Source organism: Somniosus microcephalus, unplaced genomic scaffold, assembly GCF_052327205.1.
Source record: "Somniosus microcephalus isolate GS21.2 unplaced genomic scaffold, FLI_Smic_1.0 unresolved_chr1, whole genome shotgun sequence".
Lineage (NCBI taxonomy): Eukaryota > Metazoa > Chordata > Chondrichthyes > Squaliformes > Somniosidae > Somniosus > Somniosus microcephalus.
Window position 1 is genome coordinate 153,575,383 of NW_028225179.1, and position 27,831 is coordinate 153,603,213.

Genomic DNA, 27,831 nt, shown 5'->3' on the forward strand with positions numbered 1-27,831 from the left:
TTCACCCGGGACAGTCCCGGAGGGTTGCAAACTCTACTTCACCCGGGACAGTGCTGGAGGTTTGGAGACTCGACTTCACCTGCGACAGTGCTGGAGGGTTGGAGACTCTACTTCACCCGGGACAGTGCTGGAGGGTTGGAGACTCTACTTCACCCGGGACAGTGCTGGAGGGTTGGAGACTCTACTTCACCCGGGACAGTCCCGGAGAGTTGGAGACTCTACTTCACCCGGGACAGTGCTGGAGGGTTAGAGACTCTACTTCACCCGCGAACCGAACTAGCTGCTGGGTTTAACTGAACGCGTGTGCAAATGCAGCAATGCAACTCTGAACATTCAATTATACTTTATTAACAATTTCCACGCCGATCCAGAAAACTCTTAAAGACCATGGTATGAACAGAACAAAAGACCTTAGGTGCGTTAAGGAAGCCGGACAATTGGGGGAGCAATAGCAGGAATTTGGGATTTTTTTCCCGGAATAAGGTCCCCACAAGGGCTCAAGTTCAGCACAGGGAAGGTGGGGTGAACGGCCTCTTCCTTTCCTGTGCTTAAAAAAACTCCACCTTTAGGTTTAGTCTTAACCAATGTTCCCTCTAATTTTTGGGGGGGCTGTGCGGCCCATTCAAAATTGGGCGCATGCGCGGTTTTCCCATTTAAGTGCGGACTGCGGAGACCTCCAGTGCACTCGGCCGCGCCGCTTAAAGGGAACATTGGTCAGAAGAACCTTGGAGTTTTGAACAATGTGATGTTTAGACCTACAGCACGACATACAATGCACAATAAATCAAAACAATGGCGAACTTCATTTATCTTTCTTGTTAACTTTTCTGCACAGAAGGAACAGTTCTTCTTCTTAGGCAGTCAGGCTCTGCTACATCGGCCTAACACACACACACACACACACACCTACTGTCCTCCTCCCTCCTTCCCGCAGGTCCTCTCTGCCTGGGTTTCATAGGCTATAACACTGTAGTAACAAAGGCATTAAACATTAAAAGATGCATCAAATGTTAAACTCAGGTGTTTCCTGTGGAGTCCAAAATAGTATCGTCTCTTTCCCACCCCTCCCCCAACCCACCCAAAAATGGGCATCTTAATAGCTCCAGTTTCATCTGGTGGTGTGTGTAACTCCATTGTTTATTATGGTTTAACTTGAATTATACCCATGCAAGAAACTGAGCATCTAACAAACTGGAGCTGAAGGAACTTAAGGTTTTTCTACTTTTATTTTTTAAGATCCCATTTCAGAATATAAAGCTAGAATTTTTTTTTGCTCAAGTTAGAACACAGGACTAAACAATTTGGCACACGGTGGCATAGTGGTTAGCACTGCTGCCTCACAGCGCCAGGGACCCGGGTTCGAATCCGGCCTCGGGCGACTGTCTGTGTGGAGTTTGCACATTCTCCTCGTGTTTGCGTGGGTTTCCTCCGGGTGCTCCGGTTTCCTCCCACAGTCCAAAGATGTGCGGGTTAGGTTGATTGGCTATGATAAATTGACCCTTAGTGTTAGGGGGATTAAATACGTGGGGTTACGGGGATAGGGTGGGATATGTGTTGGTGTAGGGGTTACGGGGATCGGGTGGGATATGCGTCGGTGCAGGCTCGATGGGCCGAAATGGCCTCTATCTGCAATGTGGGGTTTCTGTGATTCTGTGAAAATTGCACATTTTAGCTTTCCCCAAGAGCTGACTTTAAGGTTCAAGAACATCCTTCATTTAGAAGAAAATCACACCTATAAAATATTACGAGCCAAGCTTGGCTCGGTTTCCATCTTGCATATATTCGTCGGTGCAACATTAATATCTTAAAGCTGAGAAAATCAATTTTGTGGTTGCTGCATATACATTTCATAAATTACGTCGTGTGATACTTGGTGCACTAAAGATGCTTACAAAAATATTTTAACTACATATATTCTATATCCATGTTCCTTTAAAAAGGGCCCTTTTGAAAAATGTGTCGGACTGAATAGGAATGAAATTAGGATTCAGAACTACAATGAAACATGCGAAAAGACAAATTCATGCGATGATCATCCAAACAGGGTTTCACAGGTCTTGATGTTAGCTCCTTCTGCTCGCGTTTGGACTTGGAATGTTTGTTGTCCATGTTGTGGTGGAGCAGGGCTGGGAAAGTTAGGAGGAAAGAGACTTTCTTTTTTTGGATGATAACTATTCGGTTATTAAGGTCACAAGAAATAATCCCATTAGATAGGTTTAAATGTGCATGAAGCTTTAATTTTTTCTCTCTTTGTCACAGAAGGACCAGTTACATTAGTAATACAAACAGAAAATGCTGGAAACACTCAGCAGGTCAGGCAGCATCTGTAGAGAGAGAAACAGAGTTAATGTTTCAGATCGATGACCCTTCTGTCAGACGTTCTGACGAAGGGTCATCGACCTGAAACGTCAACTCCCTTTCTCTCTCCACAGATGCTGCCCGAGTATTTCCAGCATTTTCTGTTTTTATTTCAGATTTCCAGCATCTGCAGTTTTTCGCTTTTTGTACCAGTTACATTAGTGTTGGGATAAGGATCACTCACCAAGGAGGCAGAGGGAGGGGTCGGGGGTGGTGGGGGGGGGGAAGAGATGCGGGTATCAGCCGGGGGTCCCACCCTCACATTGAGGAGACCAAACGCAGATTAGGTGATCGCTTTGCGGAACACCTTCGTACAGGCTGCAAGCGTGACCCTGAGCTTCCGTTCGCTTGCCATTTTAATTCCACATCCCACTCTGGCCTCGGCCTTCTACACTGTTCATGTACATTTTTTTCACTTTGCATAATTAACTTGCTTCACCGCGCAAGTCCTGAACGGTAGCATAGTGGTTTTGTGACTGGGCTAGTAATCCAGAGGCCTGGACTAATGATTCGGAGACGCGAGTTCAAATCCCACCACGGCAGCTGGGGAATTTAAATTCAGTTAATTAAATAAATCAGGAATAAAAAGCTAGCATTAGTGATGGTAACCATGAAACTATCGGATTGTCGTAAAAACCCATCTGGTTCACGAATGTCCTTTAGGGAAGGAAATCTGCCGTCCTTACCCGGTCTGGCCTACATGTGACTCCAGACCCACAACAATGTGGTTGACTCTTAGCTGCCCTCTGAAATGGCCCAACAAGCCACTCAGTTGTATCAAACCGTGAGGAATTGCAGCGGTTCAAGGCGGCAGCTCACCACCAAAAAGGGTAATTAGGGATGGGCAATAAATGCCGGCCTTGCCAGCGACGCCAACATCCCGTGAATATCACCAAGGCTTCGAACCTTGAATTCCATTTAAAAGATGAACAACATTGTCCTTGCCACTTGCCAGGCTAATACTTGACCACTGTTTTTGCGAACGAGAATCGGTTTAGCAGCTTGTCCTGTTGCCCATCCTTATTGTCCACGGTCACTCGGGTCAGCCCCAGTTTGTGAACAATGGCTAGACGTGCGGAGTTAAAGGGGAGAGATTTTCATTATCTCCCGGGATCCCCAAGGGCTGAAGAATGGGTAGATTTTCTCGGTGAATGTCGCGGTGAAGGTGTAGATATGGGCCATGTCGTCAGCGTTGTAGAACTGAACCTTCCCCTCCTCCCAGTTCAGGTGAATGCCGATGATCTGGGCGGTCGCCCTCCCCTTGATTGGCCGGGGAGTCACGTCATTGGCCTCGTAGGAATCGCTGCGCTTGCCGATAGTCCAGTAACCATTCCCCGGGCTCAGTGCGGTCCACTCATTCCTGGGGATGGACTCCCTGATCACTCCCAGATCCCACTCCGGCTTGCTGCCCACAAACACCTCCCAGTACTGGCACCCGCTCAGATACCCTTCCGTCGCCATCACAAAGAGCCTGAAGTCGAACCGCTTCGAGTTGACAGGCACGTCCTGCCAATCCTCGTTGAACGACACGACCAGCCGGTCCGCCGAGACCGTCAGAGAGCGGTTGGCGGTCTCTGAGTCGAAGGTCACGGGAACTGCCAACACAGAGATCAGAGGTCAGACCTTGGACGTGAACTTCAAGCATTGTACAGAAATCACCAAACACGAGCGAACAGGCACACAACATAATTAAATAGGCTAACGGAATCATAGAATGAGACGTGCAGAAGGAGGCCATTTGGCCCATCGTGCCTGTGCCGGCTCTTTGGTAGAGCTATCCAATTAATCCCACTGCCCTGCTCTTTCCCCATATGCTGGCCTTTCTCTTAAGGAAGTTGGAATACACAAGGGCAGAAGTTTGCTACAGTTGTATAAAGCTCTGGTCAGACCCCAGCTTTTTAAAAATATTCGTTTATGGGATGTGGGCGTCGCTGACAAGGCCAGCATTTATTGGCCATCCCTAATTGCCTTCGAGAAGGTGGTGGTGAACCACCTTCTTGAACCAGTGCAGTCCGTGAGGTAAAGGTACTCCCACAGTGCTGTTAGGGAGGGAGTTCCAGGATTTTGACCCAGCGACGATGAAGGATCAGCGATATATTTCTAAGGCAGGATGGTGTGTGACTTGGAGGGGAACTTGGAGGTGGTGGAGTTCCCATGCGCCTGCTGCCCTTGTCCTTCTAGGTGGAAGAAGTTGTGGGTTTGGGAGGTGCGTTCAAAGCAGCCTTGGCGAGTTGCTGCAGTGCATCTTGTAGATGGTACACACTGCAGCCACGGTACGCCGGTGGTGGAGGGAGTGAATGTTTAAGGTGGTGGATGGGATGCCAATCAAGCGGGCTGCTTTGTCCTGGATGGTGTCGAGCTTCTTGAGTGTTGTTGGAGCTGCACTCATCGAGGCAAGTGGAGAGTATTCCATCACACTCCTGACTTGTGCCCTGTAGATGGTGGAAAGGCTTTTGGATTAACTCTGTTCAGTTCTGGGCACCGCACCTCAGGAAGAATATATTGGCCGTGGAGGGGGTGCAGCGCGGAGGTGGGGGATTGCGGGGAGGTGGGGGATTGGGGGGGAGGGAGTTGGGGGATTGGTGGGGAGGTGGGGGATTGGGGCGGGAGGTGGGGGATTGGGCGGGTGGTGGGGGATTGGGGGGGAGAGGTGGGGGATTGGGGGGGGGAGGTGGGGGATGGGGAGGTGGGGGATTGGGGGGGTGGGGGATTCAGGGGGGGAGGTGGGGGATTGGGGTGATTGTGGGGTTGGGGGGGTCTTACACAGACCAGGCGGTTTGTCGTAGTATCGTTCACGCATCGCCCGGCATTTCGCCTCCAACCACGTTCACGGGAGGTAAATAGCGAGCGCCATTCCCGCGCTCGCTCCGCACGGAGCCCCAGTGTTGGCGCGGCTCCTCGCCAATTTCATCGCCGGCAACGCTCCAGAACTGTCCCGTCCCGTCCCATCCGCCCACGCCCATTTTGCGAGACACCCCTGCGACCCCAATTCAATCTCCTTCAAGAATCCGACGCGCAGTCGGTTAGTTTCCTGCCGCAATTCCGTGGGTTGGGAAACTTTAAGTCAGGACGGACGCGGCGAGCCATCTCATTTGCCGTCTGTCGTCACCGGGCCATGCCCGAGTTGGCCGCTGCGTTTGTTACGCAACAAAGACGAGCGCGCCACGAGCCGTTTCTCATTAACACCGCCGTATAGGTACAAGTTCACCTGTGTGTCTCTGGGCATCGCTCTCGCCTCGGAGTCAGAAGGTCCATGGGTTCGTAGTCCCCACTACACAGACTTGAGCTGATAATCCAGGCCGACACACCGGTGCAGTACCGAGGGAGCGCAGCACTGTCGGAGGTGCTGTCTTTCAGATGAGGCGTTAAACCGAGGCCCCCGTCTGCCCTCTCGGGTGGACGTAAAAGATCCCACGGCCACTATTTCGAAGAAAAGCAGGGGAGTTCGCCTCGGAATCCTGGCCAATATTTATCCCTCAGCCAACAGCACCAACACAGATGAACTGGTCATTGCTGTTTTTTTGAGATCTTGCTGTGCGCAAATTGGCTGCTGAGTTTCCTATATTTCCTACGTGTGGAACTCAGGAGCAGAGCTCTGGCCGCTGACCACGAGCCAGGGCCGCGACTTGCGAAGCTTCGGTGCTGGTTTTCTCTGCCGACACTTCACCATCTGAGGTGCAACATCTCTTTTATCACCGCATTTGCGTTTCGCGTTTTCACGTCGAGATGTGCCTCGGGCAATTAGTTTGTCGTGACTGCAGGTCGTGGAGGCAAAACGATCTACCAACTGGACCACCAGACAAGATGAATGTACGGGTTTTTGGTGGTGTTGGCCCAGGATACCAGGAGTATGCCCTGCTCTTCCAATAGTGCCGTGGGATCTTGAATATCCACCTGTACCGCCACGACAGGCAGATGGGGCCTCGGGTTGACATCTCGTCCAAAGGGTGCTCCCTCCCAGTTTGACATCTCATCCAAAGGATGGACCTCCTAGTTTGACATCTCATCCAATGATGGATCTCCCAGTTTCACATCTCATCCAATGATGGACCTCCTAGTTTGACATCTCATCCAATGATGGATCTCCCAGTTTAACATCTCATCCAAAGGATGGACCTCCTAGTTTGACATCTCATCCAATGATGGACCTCCTAGTTTGACATCTCATCCAATGATGGATCTCCCAGTTTAACATCTCATCCAAAGGATGGACCTCCTAGTTTGACATCTCATCCAATGATGGACCTCCCAGTTTGACATCTCATCCAATGATGGACCTCCCAGTTTGAAATCTCATCCAAAGGATGGACCTCCCAGTTTGACATCTCATCCAATGATGGACCTCCCAGTTTGACATCTCATCCAATGATGGACCTCCCAGTTTGACATCTCATCCAATGATGGACCTCCCAGTTTGACATCTCATCCAATGATGGACCTCCCAGTTTGACATCTCATCCAATGATGGACCTCCCAGTTTGACATCTCATCCAATGATGGACCTCCCAGTTTGACATCTCATCCAATGGTGGACCTCCCAGTTTGACATCTCATCCAACGATGGACCTCCCAGTTTGACATCTCATCCAATGATGGACCTCCCAGTTTGACATCTCATCCAATGATGAACCTCCCAGTTTGACATCTCATCCAATGATGGACCTCCCAGTTTGACATCTCATCCAATGATGGACCTCCCAGTTTGACATCTCATCCAATGATGGACCTCCCAGTTTGACATCTCATCCAATGATGGACCTCCCAGTTTGGCCTCGTCCAAATGGAGAGATCAGGTTACGAAAAGGCCTAAGGGAGTGGCTGAGGTGAGGAGACCCACAGTTTGAGGCCTGGGAAACGAGGGAAGAATCTGACACAAGGACTGGAATGTGTTTCTCACCTGCAGCGGTGATGACTCTCTCCGCAGCTGAAAAGACAAACAAGCAATATTAAAGGATCTTCAAACTAGTAATTCAATCCACTGCAACAGAGCTCTATTAATAGCCCTACAAATATGCTTTTAAATATTGATGCATTCAACGTCGGTATTACACGGGGCAGAATATTCCAGAAACATCGTACACAACGGGCGGCCGATGGGAAATTCGCAGCTCACTGCCCGCCATTCTCCTTCCATTGATGTCAAAGGAGGATTTTAAACTTCCCAAAGTGGGGATGTCGGGGTTGGGGTAGTTGCACCCTTCTACAGGAATGGGCTTTGACGGGTCAATGTTTTTTCAAATCAAGCTTGAGAACCAAGAAGACCCCGTTCAGGTACAGGCTGAACGCTGAGTAACACTGCAATGGGTGATAGGGCAGGGTGATAACCCACTGCTTCACCGAGAGAGATGTACCCCATCAATCCAGGCTAGATTCAAAGACAGCTCCAATACGCCAACAGGAGATGTGATGACCCACAGCTCCATCTAGCCCCACTCAGAGAGAGGAGAAGGAGCCCGTCAAGCCTGGGTCCGAGAGGCGCATGTTGTAACACACTGCAGTACTGGGGGGAGAGAGAAACAGAGGAACCCTGAGGAGGTGACGCACTCTCAGACCGCCGCGGCACCAGCCCAGAAATATCTGAGACTTACCTGTTTTAGAGAGGAACTTCTCCAGAGCTGTAATGAAGAAAATACACTTTTGTCAATAAAACAGTGGGCGGGGTGGGGGGGGGGGGTGGTTGTTGTGACATGTTCAACATTCTATTCAATCAGAACAAACCTATCATCCCCATCACAGCTCATCTAATCAGAAATAGCCTATCATTCCCCATCACAGCTCATCCAATCAGGAATAGCCTATCATCCCCATCACAGCTCATCCAATCAGAACAAACCTATCATCCCCATCACAGCTCATCCAATCAGAAATAGCCCATCATCCCCATCACAGCTCATCCAATCAGAAATAGCCTATCATCCCCATCACAGCTCATCCAATCAGAACAAACCTATCATCCCCATCACAGCTCATCCAATCAGAAATAGCCCATCATCCCCATCACAGCTCATCCAATCAGAACAAACCTATCATCCCCATCACAGCTCATCCAATCAGAAATAGCCCATCATCCCCATCACAGCTCATCCAATCAGAAATAGCCTATCATCCCCATCACAGCTCTTCCAATCAGAAATAGCCTACCATTCCCCATCACAGCTCATCCAATCAGAACAAACCTATCATCCCCATCACAGCTCATCCAATCAGAAATAGCCCATCATCCCCATCACAGCTCATCCAATCAGAAATAGCCCATCATCCCCACCACAGCTCATCCAATCAGAAATAGCCCATCATCCCCATCACAGCTCATCCAATCAGAAATAGCCCATCATCCCCATCACAGCTCATCCAATCAGAAATAGCCTATCATCCCCCATCACAGCTCATCCAATCAGAAAGAACCTACCAAAACCGCCTACTTTCACCTCCATTAAGTCGCCCAACTCCACCCATCTGCTGCTGAAACCCTCATCCATGCCCTTTGTTACCTCCAGACTCGACTATTCCAACGCTCTTCCACCTTGCTCCTTCTGCAAACTTGAGAGAGAGAGAGAGAGAGAGTGCAAGATTGAAAGAGCGAGAGAGACAGACAAACAGAAGTAGCAGCGGGAGAGAGAGCGCAAGAGAGAGAGAGCGCGAGAGAGAGTGCAAGAGAGCGCAAGAGAGAGAGCGCAAGAGAGAGCTCGAGAGCGCGAGTGCGTGAGAGATCGCAAGAAAGAGAGAGAGCGCAAGATTGAAAGAGTGAGAGAGAGAGCAAGAGAGACAGACAAACAGAAGTAGCGGCGGGAGAGAGAGCGCAAGAGAGAGAGAGAGCGCGCAAGAGAGAGAGAGCGCAAGAGAGAGAGAGAGAGCGCAAGATTGAAAGAGCGAGAGAGAGAGCGGGAGAGACAGACAAACAGAAGTAGCGGCGGGAGAGAGAGAGCACAAGAGAGAGAGAGAGAGAGCGCGCAAGAGAGAGAGAGCGCGAGAGAGAGAGAGAGAGTGCGCAAGAGAGAGAGAGTGCGAGATAGAGAGAGAGCGCGCAAGAGAGATAGAGCGCGCATGAGAGAGAGCGCGCGAGAGAGCGAGCGCGAGAGAGAGAGCGCGCAAGAGAGAGAGCGCGCGAGAGAGCGAGCGCGAGAGAGAGCGCGCGAGAGAGAGAGCGCGCGAGGGAGAGAGCGCGAGAGAGAGGGAGAGCACGAGAGAGAGAGCGCGAGAGAGAGAGCGTGAGAGAGAGAGAGCGCGAGAGAGAGCGCGAGAGAGAGAGCGCGAGAGAGAGAGAGCGCGAGAGAGAGCACGAGAGAGAGATTGCGAGAGAGAGAGCATGAGAGAGAGAGCGCGAGGGAGAGAGCGCGAGAGAGAGAGGGAGAGCACGAGAGAGAGAGCGCAAGGGAGAGAGCACGAGAGAGAGAGAGCACGAGAGAGAGCACGAGAGAGAGAGCGTGAGAGAGTGCGAGAGAGAGCAAGAGAGAGAGCGCGAGAGAGAGCACGAGAGAGAGAGCGCGAGAGAGAGCATGAGAGAGGTAGAGAGCACGAGAGAGAGAGCGCGAGAGAGAGAGTGCGAGAGAGAGAGTGCGAGAGAGAGAGCGTGAGAGAGTGCGAGCGAGAGAGAGAGAGCGCGAGAGAGAGTGCGAGAGAGAGCGCGAGAGCGAGCGTGAGAGAGTGCGAGAGAGAGCGAGAGAGAGAGTGCGAGAGAGAGAGCGAGAGAGTGCGAGAGAGAGAGCGTGAGAGAGAGCGTGAGAGAGTGCGAGAGAGAGAGCGAGAGAGAGAGAGAGCGCGAGAGAGAGAGCGCGAGAGAGCATGAGAGAGTGCGAGCGAGAGAGTGCGAGCGAGAGAGAGCGAGCGAGAGAGAACGCGCGAGAGAGCGCGAGAGAGAGAGCGCGAGAGAGAGAGAGAGAGAGCGCGAGAGAGAGAGCGCGCAAGAGAGAGAGAGAGCGCGAGAGAGCGCGAGAGAGAGAGCGAGAGAGAGCGTGAGAGAGAGAGCGCGAGAGAGAGAGCGCGAGAGAGAGCGCGAGAACGCGAGAGAGCGCGAGAGAGAGAGCGCGAGAGAGAGAGAGAGCGCGAGAGAGCGTGAGAGAGAGAGCGCGAGAGAGCGAGAGCGCGAGAGAGAGCGCGAGAGAGAGAGAGAGCACGAGAGAGAGAGCGCGAGAGAGAGAGAGAGAGAGCGCGAGAGGGAGAGAGCGCGAGAGAGAGAGAGAGAGAGCGCGAGAGAGAGAGTGCGAGAGAGAGAGAGCGCGAGAGAGAGAGAGCGCGAGAGAGAGAGCGCGAGAGAGAGAGCGCGAGAGAGAGCGCGAGAGAGAGAGAGAGCACGAGAGAGAGAGAGCGCGAGAGAGAGAGCACGAGAGAGAGAGAGCGCGAGAGAGAGCGCGAGAGAGAGAGCGCGAGAGAGAGAGCGCGAGAGAGAGCGCGAGAGAGAGAGAGAGCGCGTGAGATAGAGGGAGAGAGCGCGAGAGAGTGTGAGAGAGCGCGAGAGAGAGAGAGAGCGCGAGAGAGAGAGCATGAGAGAGAGAGCGCGAGGGAGAGAGCGCGAGAGAGAGAGGGAGAGCACGAGAGAGAGAGCGCAAGGGAGAGAGCACGAGAGAGAGAGAGCACGAGAGAGAGCACGAGAGAGAGAGCGTGAGAGAGTGTGAGAGAGTGCGAGAGAGGGCAAGAGAGAGAGCGCGAGAGAGAGCACGAGAGAGAGAGCGCGAGAGAGAGAGCGAGAGAGAGAGCATGAGAGGTAGAGAGCACGAGAGAGAGAGCGCGAGAGAGAGAGTGCGAGAGAGAGAGTGCGAGAGAGAGAGCGTGAGAGAGTGCGAGCGAGAGAGAGAGCGCGAGAGAGTGCGAGAGAGAGCGCGAGAGCGAGCGTGAGAGAGTGCGAGAGAGAGCGAGAGAGAGAGTGCGAGAGAGAGAGCGAGAGAGTGCGAGAGAGAGAGCGTGAGAGAGTGCGAGAGAGAGAGCGAGAGAGAGAGAGAGCGCAAGAGAGAGAGAGAGAGCGCGAGAGAGCGTGAGAGAGTGCGAGCGAGAGAGAGCGAGTGAGAGAGAACGCGCGAGAGAGCGCGAGAGAGAGAGCGCGAGAGAGAGAGAGAGAGCGCGAGAGAGAGAGCGAGAGAGAGAGAGCGCGCAAGAGAGAGAGAGAGAGCGCGAGAGAGAGAGCGAGAGAGAGAGAGCGAGAGAGAGAGCGCGAGAGAGAGAGCGCGAGAGAGAGCGCGAGAACGCGAGAGAGCGCGAGAGAGAGAGCGCGAGAGAGAGAGAGCGCGAGAGAGAGAGAGAGCGCGAGAGAGAGAGCGTGAGAGAGAGAGAGCGCGAGAGAGCGAGAGCGCGAGAGAGAGCGCGAGAGAGAGAGAGAGCACGAGAGAGAGAGCGCGAGAGAGAGAGAGAGAGAGCGCGAGAGGGAGAGAGCGCGAGAGAGAGAGAGCGCGAGAGAGAGAGTGCGAGAGAGAGAGAGCGCGAGAGAGAGAGCGCGAGAGAGAGAGCGCGAGAGAGAGAGCGCGAGAGAGAGCGCGAGAGAGAGAGAGAGCACGAGAGAGAGAGAGCGCGAGAGAGAGAGAGCACGAGAGAGAGAGAGCGCGAGAGAGCGCGAGAGAGAGCGCGAGAGAGAGAGAGCGCGAGAGAGAGAGAGCGCGAGAGAGAGAGCGCGAGAGAGAGAGCGCGAGAGAGAGCGCGAGAGAAAGAGAGAGCGCGTGAGATAGAGGGAGAGAGCGCGAGAGAGAGTGAGAGAGCGCGAGAGAGAGAGAGCGCAAGAGAGAGCGCGAGAGAGAGAGCGCGAGAGAGAGAGCGCGAGAGAGAGCGCGAGAGAGAGAGAGCGCGAGAGAGAGAGAGAGCGCGAGAGAGAGAGCGTGAGAGAGAGCGCGAGAGAGAGAGCGCGAGAGAGAGAGAGAGCGCGTGAGATAGAGAGAGAGAGCGTGAGAGAGAGCGCGAGAGAGAGTGAGAGAGCGCGAGAGAGAGAGAGAGCGCGAGAGAGAGAGAGAGCGCGTGAGATAGAGGGAGAGAGCGCGAGAGGGAGAGCGCGAGAGAGAGCGCGAGAGAGAGAGAGCGCTGAGAGAGAGAGAGAGAGTGCGAGAGAGAGAGCGTGAGAGAGTGCGAGCGAGAGAGAGCGAGAGAGAGAGAGTGCGAGAGAGAGCGCGAGAGAGAGCGTGAGAGTGCGAGAGAGAGAGAGCGAGAGAGAGAGAGAGAGCACGAGAGAGAGCGCGAGAGAGAGAGAGCGCGCGAGAGAGCGCGAGAGAGAGAGAGAGAGAGCACGAGAGAGAGAGCGCGAGAGAGAGAGCGCAAGAGAGAGAGAGCGCGAGAGAGAGCGCGAGAGAGAGAGAGAGCACGAGAGAGAGAGAGCGCGAGAGAGAGAGAGTGCGAGAGAGAGAGCGTGAGAGAGTGCGAGCGAGAGAGAGCGAGAGAGAGAGAGTGCGAGAGAGAGTGCGAGAGAGAGCGCGAGAGAGAGCGCGAGAGAGTGCGAGAGAGAGAGAGCGAGAGAGAGAGAGAGAGCACGAGAGAGAGAGAGCGCGAGAGAGAGAGAGCGCAAGAGAGAGAGAGCGCGTGAGATAGAGGGAGAGAGCGCGAGAGAGAGAGCGCGAGAGAGAGTGAGAGAGAGAGAGAGAGCGCGCGAGAGAGAGAGAGACAGAAAGCGCGAGAGAGAGAGCGCGAGAGAGAGAGAGCGCGAGAGAGAGAGAGAGCGCGAGAGAGAGAGCGCGAGAGAGAGAGAGCGCGAGAGAGAGAGAGAGCGCGTGAGATAGAGCGAAAGAGCGCGAGAGAGCGCGAGAGAGAGCGCGAGAGAGAGAGCGCGAGAGAGAGCGCGAGAGAGAGAGAGAGCGCGTGAGATAGAGGGAGAGAGCGCGAGAGAGAGAGCGCACGAGAGAGAGAGAGAGAGCGTGAGAGAGAGAGCGCGAGAGAGAGCGCGAGAGAGAGAGAGCGCGAGAGAGAGAGAGAGCGCACGAGAGAGAGAGAGCGCGAGAGAGAGAGAGAGAGAGCGCGAGAGAGAGAGAGCGCGAGAGAGAGAGAGAGAGAGAGCGCGAGAGAGAGAGAGAGCGCACGAGAGAGAGAGCGCGAGAGAGCGCGAGAGAGAGAGCGCGAGAGAGAGAGCGCGCGAGAGAGAGAGCGCGCGAGAGAGAGCAAGAGAGAGAGAGCGCGAGAGAGGGAGGGCGGAGAGAGAGAGAGGTAGAGAGCGAGAGAGAGCGAGAGAGAGAGAGCGCGAGAGAGAGAGAGAGAGCGCGAGAGAGAGAGCGCGAGAGAGAGCGCGAGAGAGAGAGAGAGTGCGTGAGATAGAGGGAAAGAGCGCGAGAGAGAGAGCGCGAGAGAGAGAGAGCGCGAGAGAGAGAGAGAGCGCGTGAGATAGAGGGAGAGAGCGCGAGAGAGAGAGCGCGAGAGAGAGAGCGCACGAGAGAGAGAGAGAGCGTGAGAGAGAGCGCGAGAGAGAGAGAGAGCGCGTGAGATAGAGGGAGAGAGCGCGAGAGGGAGAGCGTGAGAGAGAGCGCGAGAGAGAGAGAGAGAGAGCGCTGAGAGAGAGAGAGAGAGAGCGCGAGAGAGAGAGCGCGAGAGAGAGAGCGCGAGAGAGAGAGCAAGAGAGAGAGAGCGCGAGAGAGAGAGAGCGCGAGAGAGAGAGGGCGAGAGAGAGAGAGGTAGAGAGCGCGAGAGAGAGAGAGCGAGAGAGAGAGTGCGAGAGAGAGAGAGCGCGAGAGAGAGAGAGTGAGAGAGAGAGAGGTAGAGAGAGAGAGGTAGAGAGCGCGAGAGAGAGAGCGTGAGAGAGATAGCGCGCGAGAGAGAGCGCGAGAGAGAGTGCGAGAGAGAGCGCGAGAGAGAGAGAGAGCGCGTGAGATAGAGGGAGAGAGCGCGAGAGAGAGAGCGCGAGAGAGAGAGAGAGAGCGCGAGAGAGAGAGTGCGATAGAGAGAGAGCGCGTGAGATAGAGGGAGAGAGCGCGAGAGGGAGCGCGCGAGAGAGAGAGAGAGAGAGCACGAGAGAGAGAGAGAGCGCGAGAGAGAGAGAGCGCAAGAGAGAGAGAGAGCGCGCGAGAGAGAGAGAGCGCGAGAGAGAGAGCGCGAGAGAGAGAGAGAGCGCGCGAGAGAGAGAGAGAGCGCGAGAGAGAGAGCGAGAGAGCGCGCGAGAGAGAGCGCGAGAGAGAGCGTGAGAGAGAGCGAGAGAGAGAGCGTGAGAGAGAGCGAGAGAGAGCGCCAGAGAGAGAGAGCGCGAGAGAGCGTGAGAGAGAGAGAGAGCGCGAGAGAGCGTGAGAGAGCGTGTGGGAGAGAGAGAGCGCGAGAGAGAGAGCGCGCGAGAGAGAGCGCGAGAACGCGCGCGAGAGAGCGCGAGAGAGAGAGCGCGAGAGAGAGAGAGCGCGAGAGAGAGAGCACGAGTGAGAGAGAGAGCGAGAGAGAGAGCACGAGAGAGAGAGAGAGAGCGCGAGAGAGAGAGCGCGAGAGAGAGAGCGCGAGAGAGAGCGCGCGAGAGAGCGCGAGAGAGCGCGAGAGAGAGAGCGCGAGAGAGCGAGCGCGAGAGAGCGTGCGAGATAGCGCGAGAGAGAGCGCGAGAGAGCGAGCGCGAGAGAGCGCGCGAGAGAGCGCGAGAGAGAGCGCGAGAGAGAGAGAGAGAGCACGAGAGAGAGAGAGAGCGAGAGAGAGAGAGCCCGAGAGAGAGAGAGAGCGCGAGAGAGAGAGCGCGAGAGAGAGAGCGCGCGAGAGAGAGAGCGCGAGAGAGAGAGCGCGAGAGAGAGAGCGAGAGCGCGAGAGAGAGAGAGCGCGCGAGAGAGAGAGCGCGACAGAGAGAGCGCGACAGAGAGAGCGCGACAGAGAGAGAGCGCGAGAGAGCGCGAGAGAGAGCGCAAGAGAGAAAGCGAGAGAGCGAAAGAGTGCGAGAGCGAGAGAGCGCGAGAGAGAGAGCGCGAAAGAGAGAGCGTGAGAGAGGGAGACAGAGAGCACGAGAGAGAGCGCAAGAGAGAGTGCGAGAGAGCGTGAGAGAGAGAGCGCGAGAGAGAGAGCGCGAGAGAGAGAGAGCGCGAGAGCGAGAGAGCGCGAGAGAGAGAGCGCGAAAGAGAGAGCGTGAGAGAGGGAGACAGAGAGCACAAGAGAGAGCGCAAGAGAGAGTGCGAGAGAGCGTGAGAGAGAGAGCGCGAGAGAGAGAGCGCGAGAGAGAGAGAGCGCGAGAGAGAGAGAGCGCGAGAGAGAGAGCGCGAAAGAGAGAGAGAGCGCGAGAGAGAGAGCACGAGAGAGAGAGCGCACGAGAGAGAGAGAGAGCGCGAGAGAGAGAGAGCGCGAGAGAGAGAGAGAGCGTGAGAGAGAGGGAGAGAGAGAGCGCGTGAGAGAGAGCGCACGAGAGAGCATGCGAGACAGAGAGCGCGCAAGAGAGAGAGCGCGAGAGAGAGAGTGCGCGCGAGAGAGAGAGCGCGAGAGAGACAGCATGAGAGAGAGTGCGAGAGAGAGAGCGAGAGAGAGCGCGAGAGAGCGCGCGAGAGTGAGCGCGAGAGAGCGCGCGAGAGTGAGCGCGAGAGAGCGCGCGAGAGTGAGCGCGCGAGAGCGAGCGCGAGAGAGAGAGCGCGCGAGAGCGAGCGCGAGAGCGAGCGAGAGAGAGAGAGCGCGAGAGAGAGAGAGCGCGAGAGAGAGAGAGAGCGCGAGAGAGAGAGCGCGCGAGAGAGAGCGAGAGAGTGCGCGAGAGAGAGAGCGAGAGAGAGAGCGCGAGAGAGAGAGAGCATGAGAGAGAGAGAGCGCGAGAGAGAGAGCGCGAGAGAGAGAGCGCGAGAGAGAGCGCGAGAGAGGGAGACAGAGAGCGAGCGCGAGAGAGAGAGAGCGCGAGAGAGAGAGCGCGAGAGAGAGAGAGAGAGCGAGATAGAGAGTGCGAGAGAGAGAGCGCGAGAGAGAGAGAGAGAGCGAGATAGAGAGTGCGAGAGTGAGAGCGCGAGAGAGAGAGCGCGAGAGAGAGTGCGAGAGAGAGAGAGAGAGCGAGATAGAGAGTGCGAGAGAGAGAGCGCGAGAGAGAGAGAGAGTGCGAGAGAGAGAGCGTGAGAGAGAGAGCGCGAGAGAGAGAGCGCGAGAGAGAGAGAGCGCGAGAGCGAGAGAGCGCGAGAGAGAGAGCGCGAAAGAGAGAGCGTGAGAGAGGGAGACAGAGAGCACAAGAGAGAGCGCAAGAGAGAGTGCGAGAGAGCGTGAGAGAGAGAGCGCGAGAGGAGAGAGCGCGAGAGAGAGAGAGCGCGAGAGAGAGAGAGCGCGAGAGAGAGAGCGCGAAAGAGAGAGAGAGCGCGAGAGAGAGAGCACGAGAGAGAGAGCGCACGAGAGAGAGAGAGAGCGCGAGAGAGAGAGAGCGCGAGAGAGAGAGAGAGCGTGAGAGAGAGGGAGAGAGAGAGCGCGTGAGAGAGAGCGCACGAGAGAGCATGCGAGACAGAGAGCGCGCAAGAGAGAGAGCGCGAGAGAGAGAGTGCGCGCGAGAGAGAGAGCGCGAGAGAGACAGCATGAGAGAGAGTGCGAGAGAGAGAGCGAGAGAGAGCGCGAGAGAGCGCGCGAGAGTGAGCGCGAGAGAGCGCGCGAGAGTGAGCGCGAGAGAGCGCGCGAGAGTGAGCGCGCGAGAGCGAGCGCGAGAGAGAGAGCGCGCGAGAGCGAGCGCGAGAGCGAGCGAGAGAGAGAGAGCGCGAGAGAGAGAGAGCGCGAGAGAGAGAGAGCGCGAGAGAGAGAGCGCGCGAGAGAGAGCGAGAGAGTGCGCGAGAGAGAGAGCGAGAGAGAGAGCGCGAGAGAGAGAGAGCATGAGAGAGAGAGAGCGCGAGAGAGAGAGCGCGAGAGAGAGAGCGCGAGAGAGAGCGCGAGAGAGGGAGACAGAGAGCGAGCGCGAGAGAGAGAGCGCGAGAGAGAGAGAGAGAGCGAGATAGAGAGTGCGAGAGAGAGAGCGCGAGAGAGAGAGAGAGAGCGAGATAGAGAGTGCGAGAGTGAGAGCGCGAGAGAGAGAGCGCGAGAGAGAGTGCGAGAGAGAGAGAGAGCGAGATAGAGAGTGCGAGAGAGAGAGCGCGAGAGAGAGAGAGAGTGCGAGAGAGAGAGCGTGAGAGAGAGAGCGCGAGAGAGAGAGAGAGCGAGATAGAGAGCGCGAGAGAGAGAGAGAGCGAGATAGAGAGTGCGAGAGAGAGAGCGCGAGAGAGAGCGAGAGAGAGAGCGCGAGAGAGAGAGCGCGAGAGAGAGAGCGCGAGAGAGAGAGCAGGATAGAGAGTGCGAGAGAGAGAGCGCGAGAGAGAGAGAGAGCGCGAGAGAGAGAGAGCGCGAGAGAGAGAGAGAGCGCGCGAGAGAGAGAGAGAGCGCGAGAGAGAGAGCGAGAGAGCGCGCGAGAGAGAGCGTGAGAGAGAGCGAGAGAGAGAGCGTGAGAGAGAGCGAGAGAGCGCCAGAGAGAGAGAGCGTGAGAGAGCGCGAGAGAGAGAGAGAGCGCGAGAGAGCGTGAGAGAGCGTGTGGGAGAGAGAGAGCGCGAGAGAGAGAGCGCGAGAGAGAGAGCGCGCGAGAGAGAGCGCGAGAGAGAGCGCGAGAACGCGCGCGAGAGAGCGCGAGAGAGAGAGCGCGAGAGAGAGAGAGAGCGCGAGAGAGAGAGAGCGCGAGAGAGAGAGAGCGCGAGAGAGAGAGCACGAGTGAGAGAGAGAGCGAGAGAGAGAGCACGAGAGAGAGAGAGAGCGCGAGAGAGAGAGCGCGAGAGAGAGAGCGCGCGAGAGAGAGAGCGCGAGAGAGCGCGCGAGATAGCGCGAGGGAGAGAGCGCGAGAGAGCGAGCGCGAGAGAGCGCGCGAGATAGCGCGAGAGAGAGAGCGTGAGAGAGCGAGCGCGAGAGAGCGCGCGAGAGAGCGCGCGAAGAGAGCGCGAGAGAGAGAGCGCGAGAGAGAGCGCGAGAGAGAGAGAGAGCGCGAGAGAGAGAGAGAGAGCACGAGAGAGAGAGAGCACGAGAGAGAGAGAGAGCGAGAGAGAGAGAGCACGAGAGAGAGAGAGCGCGAGAGAGAGCGCGAGAGAGAGAGCGCGCGAGAGAGAGAGAGCGCGAGAGAGAGCGCGAGAGAGAGAGCGCGCGAGAGAGAGCGCACGAGAGAGAGAGCGCGAGAGAGAGAGCGCGAGAGAGCGCGAGAGAGAGAGCGCGAGAGAGAGAGAGCGCGAGAGAGAGCGCGAGAGAGAGAGCGCGAGAGAGAGAGCGCGACAGAGAGAGCGCGACAGAGAGAGCGCGAGAGAGCGCGAGAGAGAAAGCGAGAGAGCGAAAGAGTGCGAGAGCGAGAGAGAGCGAGAGAGAGAGCGCGAAAGAGAGAGCGTGAGAGAGGGAGACAGAGAGCACGAGAGAGAGCGCAAGAGAGAGTGCGAGAGAGCGTGAGAGAGAGAGCGCGAGAGAGAGAGAGCGCGAGAGAGAGAGAGCGCGAGAGAGAGAGCGCGAAAGAGAGAGAGAGCGCGAGAGAGAGAGCACGAGAGAGAGAGCGCACGAGAGAGAGAGAGAGCGCGAGAGAGAGAGCGCGAGAGAGAGAGCGCGAGAGAGAGAGCGCGTGAGAGAGAGCGCACGAGAGAGCATGCGAGACAGAGAGCGCGCAAGAGAGAGAGCGCGAGAGAGAGCGCGAGAGAGACAGCGTGAGAGAGAGTGCGAGAGAGAGAGCGCGCGAGAGTGAGCGCGAGAGAGAGAGCGCGCGAGAGTGAGCGCGAGAGAGAGAGCGCGCGAGAGCGAGCGCGAGAGAGAGAGCGCGCGCGAGAGCGAGCGAGAGAGAGAGAGCGCGAGAGCGAGCGCGAGAGAGAGAGAGCGAGAGAGAGTGCGCGAGAGAGAGAGCGAGAGAGAGAGCGCGAGAGAGAGAGAGCATGAGAGAGAGAGAGCGCGAGAGAGGGAGACAGAGAGCGAGCGCGAGAGAGAGAGAGCGCGAGAGAGAGAGCGCGAGAGAGAGAGAGCGAGATAGAGAGTGCGAGAGAGAGAGCGCGAGAGAGAGAGAGAGAGCGAGATAGAGAGTGCGAGAGTGAGAGCGCGAGAGAGAGAGCGCGAGAGAGAGAGAGAGCGAGAGAGAGAGCGCGAGAGAGAGAGAGCGAGATAGAGAGCGCGAGAGAGAGAGAGAGCGAGAGAGAGAGCGCGAGAGAGAGAGCGAGAGAGAGAGAGCGAGAGAGAGCGCGAGAGAGAGAGCGAGATAGAGAGTGCGAGAGAGAGAGAGCGAGAGAGAGAGAGCGCGAGAGAGAGAGCGAGATAGAGAGCGCGAGAGAGAGAGAGAGAGAGCGCGAGAGAGAGCGCGAGAGAGAGAGACAGCGCGAGAGAGAGAGAGAGCACGAGAGAGAGCGCTAGAGAGAGAGCGCGAGAGAGAGGGAGAGCGCGAGAAAGAGAGAGCACGAGAGAGAGAGAGCGTGAGAGAGCGCGCGAGAGAGAGTGAGCGCGAGAGAGAGAGAGAGCGCGAGAGACAGTGCGAGAGAGAGCGCGAGAGAGAGAGCGAGAGCGCGAGAGTGAGCGCTAGAGAGAGAGAGCGCGAGAGAGAGCGCAAGAGAGAGCGTGAGTGAGAGAGAGCGCGAGAGGAGAGAGTGCGAGAGAGAGAGCTTGAGAGAGCGAGAGCGCGCAAGAGAGAGAGCGCGAGAGAGAGAACGCGAGAGCAAGAGAGAGAGAGAAAACAAATACCAGTTTACCCTCAGTGATATCACTATAGGACACACTATGAGCTACACCTACCTTGGTCTAACTATTACAGCATCAGGGAGCTTCAGCATAGCAGTGAATGCACTAAAAGAAAAAGCCCGAAGAGCCCTATATGCAATAAAAAGAAAATTCTACAACATCCAAATCCCAATCAAAATCTGGCTCAAAATATTTGACAGCATAATCCTGCCCATTGCACTGTACGGTAGTGAAGTATGGGGCCCGCTAAATCACCAAAGCTACACTAAATGGGAAAAACATACAATAGAAGCCCTACATGCAGAATTCTGCCGAAGCATCCTTCGCACCCAAAGGAAAACGCCAACAAATGCATGCAGAGCCGAACTAGGCAGATACCCACTGATAATAAACATCCAAAAACGAGCACTAAACTTCCTAAATCACCTCAAATCTAGCTCCCCAGACACCCTTCATTTCAAAGCCTTTCAGACCCAAGAGCTAAACCCAGAAAAGAGTCCCCTGAGTCAGCTGCTATGGAAACTAAGTACTCAGCCGGACCCTGACCAGCCCCAGACCAACACAGCCGTCCAAACACCAATCCGAGTGAACCAAATCATTAAAAAATGCAAAGAAACCTACCTGGAACATTGGAACAAAATAACCGAAAGCCAAAGCAGATTAGAATGTTACCGGGCCCTAAAAAGAGAATATAAACTGGCAGACTACCTCACGACCATCAGAGACACAAAACAGAGACAGACCCTCACCAGGTACAGACTAAGCGACCACCAACTGGAAATTGAAAAAGGCAGATACAAGAAATCCTGGCAGCCTAGAGAGAATAGAATATGCGATCAATGTCTGGCTGGCGAGGTTGAAACAGAAATGCATTTCCTCCTAAAATGCGAAAAATTCAACACATCAAGAAACATATTATTCAACAAGCTAAGCCAAACAACCCCAGATTTCAAGGAATTGGATGATCTGTCAAAATTGAGATTAGTCCTAGGAGAAGGAGACAGACCATACCTTGGGGCCAAATATGTAACAACATGTCACAACCTGAGGACTGTTTAAAATTAAGACTGTTTAAAATTAATATTGAACGTACCAAATGAAGTACAAAGACTGTTTAAAATTAATATTGTTTAAAAGTAATATTGTATGTACCCAACAAATGTCAAATCGATTGACACCTACAGAATGTTGGAAAACTGTACCTTTTTGCTATGTAAGCTTTGGCAATATGGTTCTCTGTAAACTTTCATGCCAATAAAGCATTTTAATTGGAATTGGAATTGGAGAACGCGAGAGCGAGAGAGTCAGAGCGCGAGAGAGAGAGAGAGAGCGCGAAAGAGGGCGAGCGCGGGAGCGAGAGGGCGGGTGCGCGCGGGCGGGCGTGAGCGGGCGGGCACGAGAGTGAGAGAAGGGGGGCGGGGGCGCCAGGCAGAGGGGGGGCGCCAGGCAGAGGGGGGGCGCCAGGCAGAGTGGGGGGGCAGGGGCGCCAGGCGGGGGGGGGCGGGGTCGCCAGGAAGAGGGGAGGGCGGGGGGCACCATGCAGAGGGGGCGGGGGCGCCAGGCAGAGGGGAGGCTGGGACACCAGGCAGAGGGGGGGCGCCAGGCAGAGGGGGGGGCGCCAGGCAGAGGGGGCGCGCCAGGCAGAGGGGGCGCGAGACAGGGGGGGCGCGAGACAGAGGGGGGCGCGAGACAGAGGAGGGCGCGAGACAGAGGGGGGCGCGAGACAGAGGGGGGCGCGAGACAGAGGGGGCGCGAGACAGAGGGGGGCGCGAGACAGAGGGGGCGCGAGACAGAGGGGGGCGCGAGACAGAGGGGGGCGCGAGACAGAGGGGGGCGCGAGACAGAGGGGGGCGCGAGACAGAGGGGGGCGCGAGACAGAGGGGGGCGCGAGACAGAGGGGGGCGCGAGACAGAGGGGGGGCGCGAGACGGGGGGGCGTGAGACAGGGGGGCGCGAGACGGGGGGGCGCGAGACAGAGGGGGCGCGAGACAGAGGGGCAGCGAGACAGAGAGAGAAACATAGAAGATAGGAGCAGGAGTAGGCCATTCGGCCCCTCGAGCCTGCTCCGCCATTCAATGAGATCATGGCTGATCATCCAAATTCAGTACCCTGTCCCTGCCTTCTCCCCATATCCCTTAATCCCTTTAGCCTTAAGAAATATATCTAACTCCTTCTTGAATATATTTAATGAATTGGCCTCTACTGCCTTCTGTTGTAGAGAATTCCACAGGTTCACCACTCTCTGGGTGAAGAAATTCCTCCTCATCTCTGTCCTAAATGGCTTACCCCTTATCCTTAGACTGTGACCCCTGGTTCTGGACTCCCCGGCCATCGGGAACATCCTTCCTGCATCTAGTCTGTCTAGTCCTGTTAGAATTTTATAAATTTCAATGAGATCCCCTCTCATTCTTCTAAACTCTAGCGAGTATAAGCCCAATCGACCCACTCTCTCCTCATACGTCATTCCTGCCATCCCAGGTATCAGCCTGGTGAATCTTCGCTGCACTCCCTCCATGGCAAGAACATCCTTCCTCAGGTAAGGTGACCAAAACTGCACACAATACTCAAGATGTGGTCTCACCAAGGCCCTGTACAACTGCAGCAAGACATCCTTGTTCCTGTACGCAAACCCTCTCGCTACGAAGGCCAACATACCATTTGCCTTCTTAACCGCCTGCTGCACCTGCATGCTTACCTTCAGCGACTGGTGCACAAGGACACCCAGGTCTCGTTGCACTTCCCCTTCTCCCAATCTATTGCCATTCAGATAATAATCTGCCTTCCTGTTTTTGCCACCAAAGTGGATAACCTCGCATTTATCCACATTATACTGCATCTGCATGCTTCTGCCCAATCACCTAACCTGTCCAAATCATACTGGAGTTTCTCGGCATCCTCCTCACAGCACACATGCCACCCAGCTTTGTGTCGTCTGCAAACTTGGAGATATTGCATCTAGTTCCCTCGTCTAGATCATTTATATATATTGTGAACAGCTGGGGTCCTAGCACCGATCCCTGCGATACCCCACTAGTCACTGCCTGCCACTTGGAACAAGAGCCATTTATTCCAACTCTTTGCTTCCTGTCTGCCAACCAGTTCTCTATCCAAGTCAGTACCTTGCCCCCAATCCCATGTGCCTTAACTTTACACGCTAATCTCTTATGCGGGACCTTATCTAAAGCCTTCTGAAAGTCCAAATACACCACATCCACTGGTTCTCCCTTATCTATTCTACCAGCTACATCCTCAAAAAATTCCAGATTAGTCAAGCACGATTTACCTTTTGTAAATCCATGTTGACTTTGTCCGATCCTGTCACTGTTTTCCAAGTACTCTGCGATTCCATCTTTTATAATGGACTCTAGCATTTTCCCCACTACCGATGTCAGGCTCACCGGTCTATAATTCCCCGCATTTTCTCTACCACCTTTTTTAAATAGTGGGGTAACATTAGCTACCCTCCAATCCATGGGAACAGAGACAGAGACAGAGAGAGCGAGCGAGACAGAGACAGAGAGAGACAGAGACAGAGTGAGACAGAGACAGAGACAGAGAGAGCGAGCGAGACAGAGACAGAGAGAGACAGAGACAGTGAGACAGAGTGAGACAGAGACAGAGACAGAGAGAGCGAGCGAGACAGAGACAGAGAGAGACAGAGACAGAGTGAGACAGAGACAGAGACAGAGTGAGACAGAGAGAGACAGAGACAGAGACAGAGTGAGACAGAGACAGAGTGAGACAGAGACAGAGTGAGACAGAGTGAGACAGAGTGAGACAGAGACAGAGTGAGACAGAGTGAGACAGAGACAGAGACAGAGTGAGACAGAGACAGAGTGAGACAGAGACAGAGACAGAGTGAGACAGAGACAGAGTGAGACAGAGACAGAGACAGAGAGAGACAGAGACAGAGTGAGACAGAGACAGAGACAGAGAGAGCGAGCGAGACAGAGACAGAGAGAGACAGAGACAGAGTGAGACAGAGACAGAGACAGAGTGAGACAGAGACAGAGTGAGACAGAGACAGAGACAGAGTGAGACAGAGACAGAGTGAGACAGAGACAGAGTGAGACAGAGACAGAGACAGAGTGAGACAGAGACAGAGTGAGACAGAGACAGAGTGAGACAGAGACAGAGTGAGACAGAGTGAGACAGAGACAGAGTGAGACAGAGTGAGACAGAGACAGAGTGAGACTGAGACAGAGACAGAGTGAGACAGAGACAGAGTGAGACAGAGTGAGACAGAGACAGAGTGAGACAGAGTGAGACAGAGACAGAGTGAGACAGAGACAGAGTGAGACAGAGTGAGACAGAGACAGAGTGAGACAGAGACAGAGTGAGACAGAGACAGAGTGAGACAGAGTGAGACAGAGACAGAGTGAGACAGAGACAGAGTGAGACAGAGACAGAGTGAGACAGAGTGAGACAGAGACAGAGTGAGACAGAGACAGAGTGAGACAGAGTGAGACAGAGACAGAGTGAGACAGAGTGAGACAGAGACAGAGTGAGACAGAGACAGAGTGAGACAGAGTGAGACAGAGACAGAGTGAGACAGAGACAGAGTGAGACAGAGTGAGACAGAGACAGAGTGAGACAGAGTGAGACAGAGACAGAGACAGAGTGAGACAGAGTGAGACAGAGACAGAGTGAGACAGAGACAGAGTGAGACAGAGACAGAGACAGAGTGAGACAGAGACAGAGTGAGACAGATAGCGAGGAAGCGAGAGGCTGAGAGAAACCAAGAGAGAGAGACAGAGTGAGAAAACAAATCAGCTCCCCTCACACACCGAACCGAGAGCAACTTACTTAAATTAGCTTTGGCATTACCTGAAGGAAAACAAAAGAGGCAAATTAGTTTGTGATAGTGGAGAAACAATGTTCATGTTTGAGCTTACAAATCTACAGAAACTGGATCGATTGGGGTTTTCATTACCCACAGAGAGGCAGGATGATCTTTCACCCTGACTGACCTCTGGCCTGCACTGGACCTCCGGCCTGCATGGCCTCGGGCCTGACCTTGGACCTGACCCCGGACCTGGGCCTGACCTCCGGCGTGACCTCGGGCCTGGGCCTGACCTCTGGCCTAGATTTGAGCTGGGGCCTGACCCACAGCGACGAGCAGCACCCCACAATGGTACCCGATCCCCTGGATAAGGAAGCCCTTAGATCACTTACATGGTTACGGCCATCACAAGGGCCTGTAGAGAGGCTGCTGTGAACCGTTCTCTGCCTGGGAGGTGAGGATGTTAGGAGACGTCCGGGGGTGGGGGGGGGGTGCGGCAGAGGTTCCATTTGAACTCTGTCTGATTAGTGGGACAGCCCCGTATCTCCCGCTTAACCTCTCCCCACTCCCCCAAAGAGCTCGGGAGATCGGCAGGTGGAGAACGGGAAGCACACAGCCATTCCGTCGCCCATCCAGTGTGGTACGTTAGCCCATACTCTGTTCAACGGCGCTGACCCACACAGTTACAGTCAGCTGACCCACGGGCTGTTCCATGGTTTGGGGAGCGGAGCGGAAAGAGGAAAAAGCAACAGAAGAAGAGATCTGCTCCCGGTGACGTTGATACAAGTTAGCTCAAGTGTCCAGTCAAGTGTTTCTATCTGGAAACTCACCAACATCGGCCGCCACCTCAGCTGAAAAATTAAAGAAAAGAGACGTCAAGAACGAGCAGAGTAATGAGCCGAGGTCTCGGCCTAGTGCCCGTGGGCTGGCACTGAGCCTTCCGTTAGTCAATTAAATCATTAGCCACTCCTCCAACCCCTCGAATTCCCACAAGAGGCCTTTGCGCCAAGCACAGTTACTGTTTCCTTGTTTGCCACCTACACTTCTTCAAAATTCATTGTCGCGATATTTGCGTCGCTGGCAAGGCCAGCATTTATTGCCCATCCCTAATTGCCCTCGAGAAGGTGGTGGTGAGCCGCCTTCTTGAACCGCTGCAGTTCGTGGGGTGAAGACACTCCCACAGTGCTGTTAAGGAGGAAGTTCCAGGATTTTGACCCAGCAACGATGAAGGATCAGCCGATATACATCCAAGTCAGGATGGTGTGTGACTTGGGAGGGGAACTTGGAGGTGGTGGTGTTCCCATGCATCTGCTGCCCTTGTCCTTCTAGGTGGAAGAGGTCGCGGGTTCGGGAGGTGCTGCTGAAGAAGCCTTGGCGAGTTGCTGCAGTGCATCTTTAGATGGTACACACTGCAGCCACTGTACACCGGTGGTGGAGGGAGTGAATGTTTAAGGTGGTAGATGGGGTGCCAATCAAGCGGGCTGCTTTGTCCTGGATGGTGTCGAGCTTCTTGAGTGTTGTTGGAGCTGCACTCATCCAGGCAAACGGAGAGTATTCCATCACACTCCTGACCTGTGCCTTGCCGATACATTAGAATTAGAAGTTGTAAATGCCTTCCTCTGGACTCCTCCATATGAGGGATAGCAATGGTGGGCAATGGAACAACCACCACTTAATGGACTGAGTCATATCAGCAAGCATGGCCCTTTCAGTGTTAGATTCACAGTGAGTACCCTCCACAGGGGGCACACTCGAACCCAGTGCCCCATTGACTTCATGGGGTAGCCTGGAACCCAGTGTCGCGGGAACATTTTTACTTTTTATTTATTCGATTATGGGATGTGGGCGTCGCTGGCAAGGCCAACATTTATTGGTCATCCCTAATTGCCCTTTGAGCAGGTGGTGGTGAGCTGCCTTCTTGAACCACTGCAGTCCGTGTGGTGAGGGTACTCCCACAGTGCTGACTTTGTCCGAGAGGCTTGCTAGGCCATTTCAGAGGGCAGTTAAGAATCAACCACATTGCTGTGGGTCTGGAGTCACGTATAGGCCAGACCAGGGGAGGACGGCAGATTTCCTTCCCTAAAGGACGTCAGTGAACCAGATGGGTTTTTAGGACAATCCGGTAGTTTCATGGGTCACCATTACTGATACTAGCTTTTTATTCCACATTTATTTAATTAACTGAATTTAAATTCTCCAGCTGCCGTGGTGGGATTTGAACTCGCGTCTCCGGATTATTACATACTACTGGACACCCTAGAACGCAATGCTTTGGTGTCCCCTTTATTTTCCACGCTCTGGAACATAGAAACATAGAAGATAGGAGCAGGAGTAGGCCATTCGGCCCCTCGAGCCTGCTCCGCCATTCAATGAGATCATTGCTGATCATCCAAATTCAGTACCCTGTCCCTGCCTTCTCCCCATATCCCTTGATCCCTTTAGCCTTAAGAAATATATCTAACTCCTTCTTGAATATATTTAAATGAATTCGCCTCTACTGCCTTCTGTGGTAGAGAATTCCACAGGTTCACCACTCTCTGGGTGAAGAAATTCCTCCTCATTTCAGTCCTAAATGGCTTACCCCTTATCCTTAGACTGTGACCCCTGGTTCTGGACTCCCCGACCATCGGGAACATCCTTCCTGCATCTAGTCTCTCTTGTCCTGTTAGAATTTTATAAATTTCAATGAGATCCCCTCTCATTCTTCTAAACTCCAGCGAGTATAAGCCCAATCGACCCAATCTCTCCTCATACGTCATTCCTGCTATCCCAGTTTTCAGCCTGGTGAATCTTCGCTGCTTTCCCTCCATGGCAAGAACATCCTTCCTCAGATAAGGAGACCAAAACTGCACACAATACTCAAGGTGTGGTCTCACCAAGGCCCTGTACAACTGCAGCTTTCTACACAGTGCCCGATTTATTACACCACTACTCTGGAAAGCTCTAGGTTCCTGGATACTCGGACACGAGCATCTGGCAGACTCAAGGGCCACTCTCGACACGAGCTGGGACAGGGTTACTCCTCTTACCTTCATTTTCCTTTGTAGCTTTGAATTCTACAATAAAAAGAAAGGCAAGGTTCAATGATTGGTTGTCCTCAACATCTTGCATGTATACCGTGCCTTTAATGTAGTAAAACATCCCAAGGCGCTTCACAGGAGCGTTATCAAACAAAATTTG

General features: G+C 54.6%; 1 protein-coding gene across 1 annotated transcript in view; it reads right to left on the minus strand.

Moving 5' to 3' along the window:
• Positions 1-328: 328 nt before the first annotated feature.
• Positions 329-27,831, minus strand: part of LOC147096269 (butyrophilin subfamily 3 member A3-like) — a 57,978-nt gene continuing 30,475 nt past the window's right edge. Inside the window, exons 7-12 of the mRNA XM_085975126.1 lie at positions 27,681-27,707; positions 25,482-25,502; positions 24,675-24,695; positions 7,947-7,973; positions 7,256-7,282; positions 329-3,953 (exon numbers count right to left, since the gene is read on the minus strand). Coding sequence (XP_085831252.1) covers positions 3,439-3,953; positions 7,256-7,282; positions 7,947-7,973; positions 24,675-24,695; positions 25,482-25,502; positions 27,681-27,707 — 638 coding nt within the window. The 3' untranslated portion in view covers positions 329-3,438. The remainder of the gene's footprint in view (positions 3,954-7,255; positions 7,283-7,946; positions 7,974-24,674; positions 24,696-25,481; positions 25,503-27,680; positions 27,708-27,831) is intronic.